Genomic DNA, 12,503 nt, shown 5'->3' on the forward strand with positions numbered 1-12,503 from the left:
ACAATCCCATCAGTCCCAGTGTTACCGACCAACATGCATTTTACCTTCCAGTAAATCTTATTACTTCCTACAACAAAAATTGAACACAGTTTTCAGCCTTTGTTTCAGCAGAGCTAGCAAGAAATACTGCTTCCAATTCATACTGATTGATGCATATACAATGATGACTGTTGTTCCTGGGTGTTTGTGCAAGCTCTAACAATCCTCCATTATAATGGTTTGGTCAAGACTGCACACACAGAGGTTTCAGTGGTTTATTTCTTAGAAGGAAGGTTCGTACACTGGTTTATGTTGACAGGAAAATCCAGTGAGTTCTAGCCCATGTTGAAGAAGTGCAATGTTTAAATGAAAAGACAGCAGTGGAAGAATAAAAGAAAAACAAAAAAAGCAAAATAGTTGCCTGATGAATTCAAAGAAATAAGATAAAGCATTAGGCACTGGACTGCAATCTGGATTGCATTTATTTTTTTTTAATAAAAGAATACAAAGCCTAAGAAATAGGACTTTTTTTAGTACCTTTTAAAAATTATTATTGTTCAAAAAAAGCAGCAAGTCCTATCACTACTTACAACCCCAAATTCTCAATTTTGGGGATAACAGCATCAGGTAGTTTATTAAAAGTTAAAGATTCCTTACATATTACTATTCTCCTAATAAGGTGTGTTCAGCGTAGGATACTGAAAACTGGGAAATCATTTTTCACAGTTTTGTGACATATTTCTCCTAGCTTAATGTTTTGTGCCTCAACCATGACAAATACGCCCTATATCCAGGGAACTTCAGACAAGAGGAGGAGAAGGAACCTGGAAAAACAGAGAATCACATCGACCCAGTATAATGCCTAAAAAAAGGGGGATTGTATTTGCAGCTAGGCAATGAGGAAGGACAAATCTCTTCACCTTTGTTCTAGAGTTTTATATGGTGCACTGTGGGCTGGCACAATGCCTTCCTTCTTAGGACAAGTTGTTCAGTTAATCTCTTCATAGCTAAAGAATATCCTTTCTTGTTTTGAACAGTGATGGCACAAAATGGAAGAAGGACCCTTGAGATTTCCCAGTTTGCCCTGCCACTGTCCCACTGTTTTAATCTAAGATTATTACTAGGCTTGAGTTGGAAGTTTTGGATTTATGAGTGCTTCACACAGTTAATGACAAAAGGGAAAAGAAACATGTGGCTCTAATACTAAGAAAGGGGGCACCTACTGGTTCTCAATTTGCACTATGTAAAAAGTGTTTCTCCCTTCCCTTTTTCAAAGAGAGCCCTAGGAAGCCAGAATCAAATGAAGTTCTGATTTGTGACTGAAGTCCTCCAGTTTTTCCATTTCTGTGAGGCATCCAGCACCTCCTCTGCTTGGGAGAAGCCCAGAGTCCAGACTACCTCACCAGGTAGCCCTGACCTCCCACAGAAGGAGGTTTGAAGATGTGCATTGTGACAGAGCCTCACCATTCAAACCTAAAGCCAGACATTAATACAATTCCAGTGAACTGAGAAGAAGAAAAGGCTATCAAGGAGAAAAAATGCTAAGTAGATGAACTAAAAGGCCAACATAAGGGGAGAAAAGCAGGTGATGTTAGTAGATTCAAGTATCTGCTTTTAAAATCAACTTGCATTTGTTTGCCTAGTGAATATGTAACCCAGGCTAGAAGGTTTGCTGGTATATGAGAAAACAGCTCAGCTGCATGTAACTAGAAGCCCAAAACAACAGTACTTCCACCAGTATTTCCCTCTAAACAAGTGCAAAATGGGAAGACATATGGAAAATAATTTCTAATTACCAAGGTTCACTTGCATACCACACCTGATGATGAAAAATCCGTAAGTCTCAAAACTAAGAAAACCTCATTGATCATGGAGGTCAATGAGAGTTTTGTTTCCAATTGCAGTAGCTGGGCTCTCATTAACTTACTAATGTAATTCAGTCAACAGTAAAGAAGGCAAAGCAGAAATGAACAAAGAATCCTTGCTGTGTTGCTGGAGCTGTCATGGTCCTCTCATGCAGCCACCCAGTTTTGATTTGTGGCTCCACGAAGTGCACAGCACTGCTGCTAGCAGGTGAACAGAAGCATTACTGAGTTCAGCAAGGTGAACTTGAGAGACCATAAAATAAAGCTGCCTTCTCTCAAGTGCTGCAGGGATCAGAACCTAAGAATCAGTGAAATGATTAAAAGATCATAACTGATCATAAGAAAAACATAACTGATCATAAGAAAAAATATTTGCAAATATAAAAAAGAGGTATAAAATATATAAAGGTAAATATATAAAAAATAGTTGTAAAGACAGTTCTCACTGTACTGAATCACAATATATTTTATTAATTCTAAGATCAATTTCATCAGTCCAGCCCACAGAGACAAAACTTTAAAGGTGCTCACAAAATCATTCTATCTACATTTGTTTAGACAGACCTTGGACGAACTTACATAGGCATCTCCTACAGGCAGAAACGCTCCCCCCCACACCCTAATCATATAAATAGGTATGCCAAAATGGCACAAGGTTATAAGGTTTCACAGGAAAAGATGTACATTTTTTATCGAAAACATGAACAAAGGCAGGTAACAAAATACATACAAAACTAGCTGGAACTAGACTTCTAAGGGAAAAAAGGTTGACATTTTCATGCTTCTACACATAAACATACTGCCAGCTGATATGGAAAGAAACTTTCCTTGAGATGAAACCCTTTTAATCAACGTTATAATGACTGATGATGGTCAATGACCAAGTATGTTGCTAAACATGCTACTTGTCTGATCAAGTAAAGGGGATCCCACATAGCAGGGCAGAACACATGCTGTACTGGTGCAGATCAAACCCCATGTTTTCAATAAACTGTATGCATTGACACAGCCAACTTACCAGAAAAGGAGTTACCAGACAAAATGCAAGTTAAATCTTAAAAGACAATTCTTTTTGTAGTGATATCAGCTGTTTACCGTACCAATTATTTGCAAACCTATTTTTATCTAATAATTTTTTATACTAACTACTTAAACATTTACAATTTAATTAAAGATACAATTTCTTAGATTCATTTTCTCTAACTGCAGTTTTGAAAGTTGTCAGAAGAATTATAGCTAGGTCTGATCTTGCAAGTTTTACACATGTTGGAAATCCATATAATGTTGAATTAAGTTGTGCACTCTGGGACACAGCTGCATAACCAGATCCATGTGAATGTAAATCGCTTTCCCTAGAGCATCACCTTTAAATATTGTTGCTGTATTTCTTTAAGATGAGAAAAATCCCCATTTTACTGCAAAACCAGACTTAAGCATGTTTAGGAACTTGTCAAGTGCCATTAGAATATGAAATTGTTGCAACATTTGATGTACAGTATTGTCAAGCATGTGCAATCTGTAAGCATCTAGATTGTTATTTGTGCAAATACATGCAGACCTACTCTGCCTTCATGTGCAAATCCACACTGTCTCCGGTGACAGTTTTGTGGTAGTCACTTAGGGCAGAATCTGGCCTACATTTACCGTCTTGGGATTTAAAAGACAAGAAGAATGATTAACTACTATCTTCTAAAAGGCCCAACTGCAGAATGCTTTAGTAGAAAAATAAACATTTTAAGTTATTGGCAGATAACATTAGTGCAATTATTTTGACTGCTTTACTTTTACACAGTAGATTAAAAAAATATATTGTCACTTGTGAAAGGAACCTAAGACACTTCAGAAGAAGTTATGTAGCTGCCAAATAAAGAGTAAAGAAGAGGAGTGATTCTGTGGCATAACCACAAGCTCTCAATGCCTTTTAATGCTCCAGAAAACAAAATCCAAGGCTTGTAAACTAATTACAGTTCTTTCTGTACAAAAATGCATCACTTATGTGATTTTCAAAAGGCTGACTAACTGCTGAATAAAAAGAGCACATTTTCATATTCAGCTATAGCCTAGACCACATCTGGATCAACTTCTTTCTTTGAAGAACCATTTTTGGTAGTCTGAGTCTGTACACGGTCGTAACAATGGTGCTGGGTTACCATTGTAAGCATTTGACTCTGCTTGTACACACTTCTGGGTTTGAAGATGAAACAAGTTACCATCCTACAAAAGACAAGAATAAGTTTTGCTTTTCAGGTCTTAAAAATTACAGGCATATAACTGTGTCTTAAAGTAACAGAAGACATTTGCAACAAATAAATGTCACACATATCCTTCTCATGGGGCCATTCAGTGAAGCCAAGAAGTGTAAGCAGAAGATCTCTGAAACGTTATCAAAAGACCCTTTTAAACTTATATTACCAGTGCTTCAGAGCGATTCATGTCTTGACATCTAAGCCCATAAAAGATGTACTAACCTCATTCACTTTCATTGCCTTTTGTTACCGTGCTTGAATATGGGCAGAGAAAACCAAAGTAAAGTATAGGCATTACCCAAATTCACCAACTTACTGCACATCTTGCAAGAAAAATGTAAATGTTAGTTAAGTGTAGATGTTGGTTATATTTTTAGCAAAGAAAATTCCCGTTTCTTCACAGTGTATATTTTTAGTGGAAAAGGCAAAAATATCTAAGCATGCCCCTTGCCTGCAGATACATGTGGAGTTAATCACACCCCAAGCCACAGCCCCTGATGCCCAGCAGCGTGTGCTTGCTCATGGCTTGCTGACAGGCTTAGCTGCTGAATGACGTTTCTATTTCCATTGTGATAATTCAAATTTTTGAGTGGACTAATCAATATCTCCCTCACTCGTTTTTGACTCTCTGCCCGTAAGAACTTAATTCTTGCCAGGCTGCTGGGAAGGCTGCTCAAATCTTTGATTATGTTACATCCATAAGGACAGCTTTTCCAGTGTCTGAAATTTCTCTGCACAAAGCAAGAGAAATGTGGTATTGACACCTCACCCATCACTTACCTTGAAAAGTGGGGACCAGTGATTTTGATTTAATGCAATAGAAGAGGAGGAATTGGAGAAGAGCAAAATGCTCTCAAATCGCACACAGGCACAAAGTGGTCACGAGAAACAAAGAAGATTTGAAGTAATTCCTGACGTTTCATATGCTAAAAGCTAATGGTTAGGAATGCAGTGGAAACAGATGTATTCCAAAACTGTGTTTTCTCAAGTAGTTCCTGAAGTGACTGAGGGTCTTTCAATATATGTAATCTTAGGGATTAACAGACAGGACCTTGAAAAATTCTGTTAAAAGTCAGCATTGAAAATGAAATGTCATTTATTTATAAAGTCAGCCTTTCAAATATTTTGTTTTACTCAGTAATACCACTATGAGCTTCAGACTGGACTAGATACAGTGAATGGACAATAGTTTTCATATTTTTTCTTTTGAATTCACCCTGCCACCTATCACTGGTGGTAGTATCCAAGCACGAAATTTGTCTGCCATGGAGCCTGTAGGAGTTTAGATGCACTGTGCAGACACATTATGTAAACGCACCATTTTGATATATTACGTGACCTTTTCCCTTACCCAAATAATATCACTCCAGAACCTGACCAAGGCCATCATTTTTCATCCTATTTGTTTTCTCTTGGGCATCCAGGAACTCCTTCAGAGATTAAAAACTAAACACAAGGTTTTCTAAGATCACATGATATGTTTATTAAATATACTCCCATACTTCTCAGTATTTCACCCCTTTGGGAGTAGGCATTAAGGCTGAAGAAGAGAGGTACAGATTTGCTGAGTGCCCACAGCCAAGAAGATTTGTCCTGTGTAGGGGCAGGAGTAGGGCAGAAGGTAGTTTTTCAATGGTGCAGCAAAGTACCCAATGACATATTGCAGAAAAGCTCAGGGAGCACTTCTGGTCTGCATAGGGAGGGTTGCGAAAGATGGTTTGCAGAGGAGAAGCAGCAGCTCTCAAAAGCAGGGAAGAGTGTAAAGTAATGGTGGTATGTGAAGTATCAGGGATATATGGGAAATAAATGAAGTCAATGAAAGAAGAGCAGAGATAGACCAGCCACAAGATTGATTGGGAAAGGGCTGTAATTTCTCCTCAGTTCTCAGGAAAAGGCAGTAGCCGTGTGATGCAAGAGAGCTGAGCAGCCCAGAAAATACTAGATATGGACAAGGCAGAGAGACCTCTTTCAACATTCCCAACTCCTCTTAGGTGAAGAAGGGCATTTTCCTTTCTCTCATCCTCCTATTCTTTATGCTGTCATACTCTTCACCTGCACACTGCTGCTACCCTGCTTCTGTGTTCAGATATTAAGACAGCATATCTCAGAGATCTCTACTGAGGTTGTGGCCTGCATGATGTGTAGGCAGTAAGAGAAAAAGAAAGAGAACCTCAACAATTCTCCTTCAACTACTTCCAGAAACCCCAAACGCAAGCAGGCACACTTACCTCTCTGAAAACAAACTTCTGGTTTTCAGGAATATTGTGGACATTTTCATGACACAAGTACATTGTCAAGTAGTCGGTCCCCGAATCAACTGCTGCACAGACTTCTGGCTGTCGGGTATTGTAACGTATTTCATTATGGGATGTGTACTCGAAAAACTACAAACCCAAAAGAAGCAAAAGACAACAGTCATTTCATATGTACACAAGAAAGTATTTATAAGGAGGCTATACTAAGATACTATAATTAAGTTCACATATTAAACTTGCCACTGTGAAGAGAAATTCTGCCAAAAATAGTCAAGGAGCCTCAACTTCTGCCATTTGCTAACTATTTTACAGAAAATCTATCTTAGCACACCACTGCTTTACTCTGGTAGCACTTAAAATGTATGAATTGCTGAATAAATGCCATGGAAAACAGACTTTCCAGCACTAAAGAATTTACAAAATTTGACTGTAATATTCTACTTGCACATTCTAGATAACACTTAAAAATAGGATGGAAAACATTTTATAGTCTGACATTTTGCCTTCTTAATTCAGTTGTATCAAAACAATGTTACTTTTAATTAAGAAGTTGCTCACTGCATAGTTCAAAGCAGTTTGGTCAAGGTTCATTTCCAATTACAAAGTACTCCGGAGGCACAGTGATAAGCATTTTATTATATACCATTTTTAGATATTATTTGAAGCAAATCAGCTACAGGTGCTTTTAAACACAAACGTTATTAAAGACAATTTACTGGCTTTGCTTGATGCACAATATTCTACAGAGGTGTTCTGAACATGCTGTAAAACATTTTGGCTTCTGCAGCCAAAAATCATGGTTGATGACTTCCTTAAAATTTTTATATTTATTGTGGACATATGCCAAATTTTGTACTTCATTAAAGAGCGGCAGAGCTTGAGAGCTGTTTGTATTTAGCATGCTTGTAAATAATTTAGATGGCTATAGTGCATGGATGTGTGTTTAGATCCAATTTAGATTATACTAAGTAGAGGAGAGTTTTATACACATCAGAAAATTGCTTTTTACCAATAGTATAGGTGCATTAGTGGAAATCAATAAAAGGATGGAGGGACAGAAGGAATCCTCTTCTGTTTTGTTTCACCCCTGGAGAAAGAGACTGTAAGGCTTTGTGAAAGGGGGTATGCCAATTCAGAAATATTGCGTGCACTTGAACTTAGTGCAAAACCATCCTTAGCAACCACCAAGTCTAATTAACCTTGAAAGAGAAACTGGAAATGGAGTTTTAATGTAAACAGAACTGTGTGATTACAAAGTCTGAAGTCATCCATTTCCAGGTGTAAGAGCTCTGATTTAGACTACGCTGACGGTAGTTGTTTTACGAAATCTGCCCTTCTTTTAACACAATCAGGTATTTCTCTGCTAAGGTGGCTGTCGCAGCCATACTCAGATGAATGCTGCCCATTGCATCATGGCTTTGCTTTTTTTTGGCAGCAGTGCAAGTGACTGACCCCCTATTTTTAACCTGTGTGCCACCATTCATTTGTGGTATGCCGCAAAGGGAAGTGAGTGTTTTGAGAAAGCAGCTTCACCCAGGAGACTCTGATTTCACCTTGAAATCTATTGCTAGGACCTGTTCCTATGATGTAGGCTGAACTGCCTTTACGACATTTGCTCTATGCCAGAAATGTCGACTCATCAACGGAAGTCAACTGTGAGAACATTGGCCTATTATTATTACTATTATTATGAAAAACAGCAATGTGCTTGGTGACAGCCAGCACGGCTTCACTAAGGGGAAATCCTGCCTGACCAATTTGATAAGGCTACAGAACTGATGGACAGGGGTAGAGCAGTTGACATCATCTACCTGGACTTGTGCAAAGCGCTCGACACTGTCCAGCACGATATCCCCGTCTCTAAATTGGAGAGACATCAATTTGATGGATGGACCACTTGGTGGATAAAGAACTGGCTGGATGGCCGCACGCAAAGAGTTGTGGTCAATGGCTCAATGTCCAGCTGGAAACCGGTAAGGAGTGGTGTCCCTCAGGGATTGGTGTTTGGACCAGTGTTGTTCAGCATCTTTGCCGCTGACATGGACAGTGGGATTGAGTGCGCCCTCAGCAAGTTTGCCAATGACACCAAGCTGTGTGGTTCGGTTGATACCCTGGAGGGAAGGAATGCCATCCAGAGGGACCCTGACACGCTTGTGAGGTGGGCTGATGCCAACCTCATGAAGTTTAACCATGCCAAGTGCAAGGTCCTACACCTGGGTCAGAGTAGTCCCAGGCACAGCTACAGGTTGGGCAGAGAAGAGATTCAGAGCAGCCCTGTGGAGAAGGACTTGGGGGTGCTGGTCGATGAGAAAATGAACATGAGCCGGCTTCAGTGTGAGCTTGCAGCCCAGAAAGCCAACCGTATCCTGGGCTGCATCAAAAGGAGTGTGACCAGCAGGTCAAAGGAGGTGATCCTGCCCCTCTACTCTGCTCTCGTGAGACCTCACCTGGAGTATTGTGTACCATTCTGGTGTCCTCAACATAAAAACGACATGGAACTGTTGGAACAAGTCCAGAGAAGGGCCATGAGGATGATCAGGGGACTGGAGTATCTCCCCTATGAAGACAGGCTGAGAAAGTTGGGGCTGTTCAGCCCGGAGAAGAGAAGGCTGCATGGAGACCTCATAGCAGCCTTCCAGTATCTGAAGGGGGCCTATAAGGATGCTGGGGAGGGACTCTACATTAGGGACTGCAGTGATGGGACCAGGGGTAACAGGTTAAAACTTAAACAGGGGAAGTTTAGACTGGATATAAGGAGGAAGTTCTTTACTGTGAGGGTGGTGAGGCACTGGAATGGGTTGCCCAAGGAAGTTGTGAATGCTCCATTCTTAGCGGTGTTCAAGGCCAGGCTGGACAGAGCCTTGGATGACATGGTCTAGTGGAAGGTATCCCTGCCCATGGCAGAGGAGCTGGAACTTGATGATCCTAAGGTCCTTTCCATCGCTAACTATTCTATGATTCTATTTACCCCAATAGGAAGGGGCTATTCCCTGGCCTTCAGGCTTTTGTTCCCATGTCCGGTATCTGATTGGCACATGGAAAGTCTACTACTTCAGGCACCTCAGTGAGCTATAAAGGGCACTCACTCATTTTAAGCCTATGACTTGTGAATAATGAAAAAAAAAAAAGCTTCAATCCCTCTCATTTGTGTCTGGATGGACATTTTTTTACAGCTGTCACTTTTACAGGGCCACATGTAGAGCCCTGCTCATTAGTAGATTTATTAGATACAATAACTTCTTTTAGCAATTTGCATTCAGTATCAGTGAAAGCCTGCAAGCTGCTGATTGCACTAGATGCATCAAGAATAGATGGAACAGCTACTAGGACAGAGTGCTCCTTACTATTGACATCTTCCTTGAATGACCTCTCAAGGACTTGTACCAGATTTTGGAATAGAAGAGCAAGTAAAATGGTTATTTCTGAATAACATTAATATTATAATAACAATAATAAGAATGTTATTTCTGGATATTAAGGATTGGGGTTGTAGCATTAGCAACTAAGGACTCCTGCCTCCTTGTCCAATTAATATTATACAGTTCTTTAACCTATACTCCTTCAAATGAAATAAATACTTCAGGCTTCAGGCTTTTTCAAGCTCCAGTAATACATGAGATAAACCTCTTTGACCTCAAAAAGTAAAGTGTTCTTTAATGCCCTTTCCTTGCTGAGTTGGTTCTGTGGACAGAAGGGAAGCATTTTCAAACTGATCCATAGCTCAGCAACTAGTAGCTATGCAGCATTTCTTTGCTTCAGAGAACCAGCAGACTCCTTTAAGTGCTACTGAGAAGCTTGATGAGGCCTTTTATCCAGTGCCTAGTACTTCTGGGTGATCTATGGGATATGCCGGAGCTGCATCAGTGCTCTGCAGAAAAAGTGATGGAGGCAGATTTCAGATACCTCACCACACCCTGTAACCTACTCTCACCCCTCCCTGTGCCTGGATACTGCTCCTCTGCACATATGAAGAAGTTTGCACTTGATGGGTACAACCAGCAGAGAGGATACCAGGTCTGATACCCCTTTCACAGAAAACCCAAGGACTTTGCTAAGCTATTTGCCTGCCTCTCCCTATTTGCCTCAAATCTATCAGCTGAAAATGGGAATACTGGAGGAAGCACTACCAGACAAAGCAGGCTGTTCAGTGGTTTCCCATCCTCCTACCACATCAGATCAGCTTCCTGCCATCATACATGGGTGCCCTCTGTACTGCTTCCCAACCATACCAAGAAGGGCAATGGGCTTTATTAGTGTTGAATTTCAAAGCCTTCATTCTCATTTACTGGGGACAGACAATCCCACAAAACTCCAGCAGCCTGAGGTGCAAGCACCAAGCAGCCAACATTTTGTGTATTTTCTGTCTCTCTTCCATATACACACAGGTCCTACCCCTGCAGTTGTATCCTCATCTTCTTGCTACAACGAACTCACTAATTTTAAACAACCTACTTACACAACTCCTTACACAAAAGCAACTCAAAAGGACTAAAAAGAACAGTCTCACTTAGGCCATGGATTCAAGGAAAACATCAACAAACTACCAGGGACCTTAGTTTTCTCAGAGTAATTTTTGTTACTGAGACATAACATGGGAGCAGGTGCTGGACTTCATAAAAAATCAAGGGCGCAGAGTTCTCTCCTCTCGGCACAGTGCGCACAGATATTCAGAGGTCACTTTAAGTGGAGAATTGCTTCCAGTGAAAAAAAGCTTTTGCCGTTGTCCCCTACAAAAACAGCCACCTGCCAGCAGCATATCATGCCAGCGGATGGGTGTACTGGAGTGTAAGACACAGATGTCTGACCAAGTTAACCTTCATTAATGTTAAATCCTATCAAGATGTTTTTGGATAATAACTTTACTGAGCTGTACTCTGGAGAATAAACTTCATTCCTTTGTACCATGAAACAGAGTGAATGTGCAGCAGGGAATACTGTTTGAGGAAGAAAGTGATGAATCGTGGAACAAACACTGCAACTAGAAGAAGGGATGAGAAAAAGACTAAAGGATTCAAAATGGGAGCTAGCCAGGAAAGAAGAAAGGCATGTGAAAAGGAGCAAAACATGACCTAATCTGAGTAGTAACTGGGGGAAGAATAAGTGAGAGGAGAGACAGAGCGAGGGTGTTAGCAAAAGGCTGTGAGACAGACAGCATGGGAAAGAAAGTGTTAAGTAGCATGTAGTGAAGAAACTGCAACTGTCCATGATACATGGTGCTGGACAGGGGACTGTATGGAAGCTTTGTAATGAGGGTTTGCTGCTAAAGCTGTATATAGGTAATGAGTGATGAGAACAGATTGGAGGAGAACAGGCAGAAGAGTTCTGTATTAGGATGCCAGATTCCCTTCCAAGGACAATCAGAAGTTAAGGGCTACCTGCTGTTAGCAAACATCTGTGAAACTCTGAAATGCCCTGCTCACCTTAACACAACCAGAAGATGACAAACCTGGTCACCATCAGCTGACAGTGATGTATGTACATGTGGGAGATTTGACTGTTTCAATCCTGCCACTGTCACCTGCCAACTGAGCTAAGGAATTCATACCACCAGGAACAGCCTACTACCTTTGCAGAACAACTGTCAAAAGGTGGGGGCCAGGAAGGAAATAGAAATATCCTGCTGGTAGGTTTCACGGCTATTTGTGAGCCAGAAAAAGAAGGTGCAAGTTCAGCAACCCTGACTTTCATTTCCTGTCTCACTTGTGCTTCTATGCCTTGTCTTATTTTAGCCTCCCTCTATTCCTGTACCTGCAGTTCTTCCTGCTGTTCACTTCTTCTCTTGCAACTACTACTCATACCCCCATTTGCCAATCGGTATCTCCACTAAAGGGGTCTACAGTGATTCTGATTGTTTCATGCTCCTTCCTTGTCTTCCTCTGTCATACATGAGGCTCCTTGCCTGTTGCCCTACCTCTGTCACAAGCTTCTTCTGCCCCCTGCCACCTTGGCCCCCTTTCCCTGGTTCCATGCCTTTTGCCCATTTCCTCTGTTTGGCATTCCCCCCTCAGGCTCTGCAATTCCCCGTGTCACCTCCTATTTTCTCTCATGGGTTTATATTGCAGTCAGGCAGCTTCTCCATTTCTCCTGCTGCCTAGATGCCAGCAGAGGGAGCGCTAATTGCACCGCTCCCACAGCATCGGTGCTCTCAGCCCGGTGCT

At 40.9% G+C, this 12,503-nt stretch overlaps 1 protein-coding gene across 1 annotated transcript in view; it reads right to left on the bottom strand.

Annotated features, from left to right (window-relative positions):
* Positions 1–2,596: 2,596 nt before the first annotated feature.
* Positions 2,597–12,503, bottom strand: part of GALNT12 (polypeptide N-acetylgalactosaminyltransferase 12) — a 51,080-nt gene continuing 41,173 nt past the window's right edge. The window contains exons 9-10 of the mRNA XM_057423089.1: positions 6,319–6,474; positions 2,597–4,058 (exon numbers count right to left, since the gene is read on the bottom strand). Of these exons, the coding sequence (XP_057279072.1) occupies positions 3,921–4,058; positions 6,319–6,474 (294 nt within the window). The 3' untranslated portion in view covers positions 2,597–3,920. The remainder of the gene's footprint in view (positions 4,059–6,318; positions 6,475–12,503) is intronic.

The sequence above is a fragment of the Pezoporus wallicus genome, unplaced genomic scaffold (assembly GCF_028554395.1).
Source record: "Pezoporus wallicus isolate ANWC-B61680 ecotype Strahan unplaced genomic scaffold, APGP_CSIRO_Pwel_v1 contig_749, whole genome shotgun sequence".
NCBI classification, from domain to species: Eukaryota; Metazoa; Chordata; class Aves; order Psittaciformes; family Psittacidae; genus Pezoporus; species Pezoporus wallicus.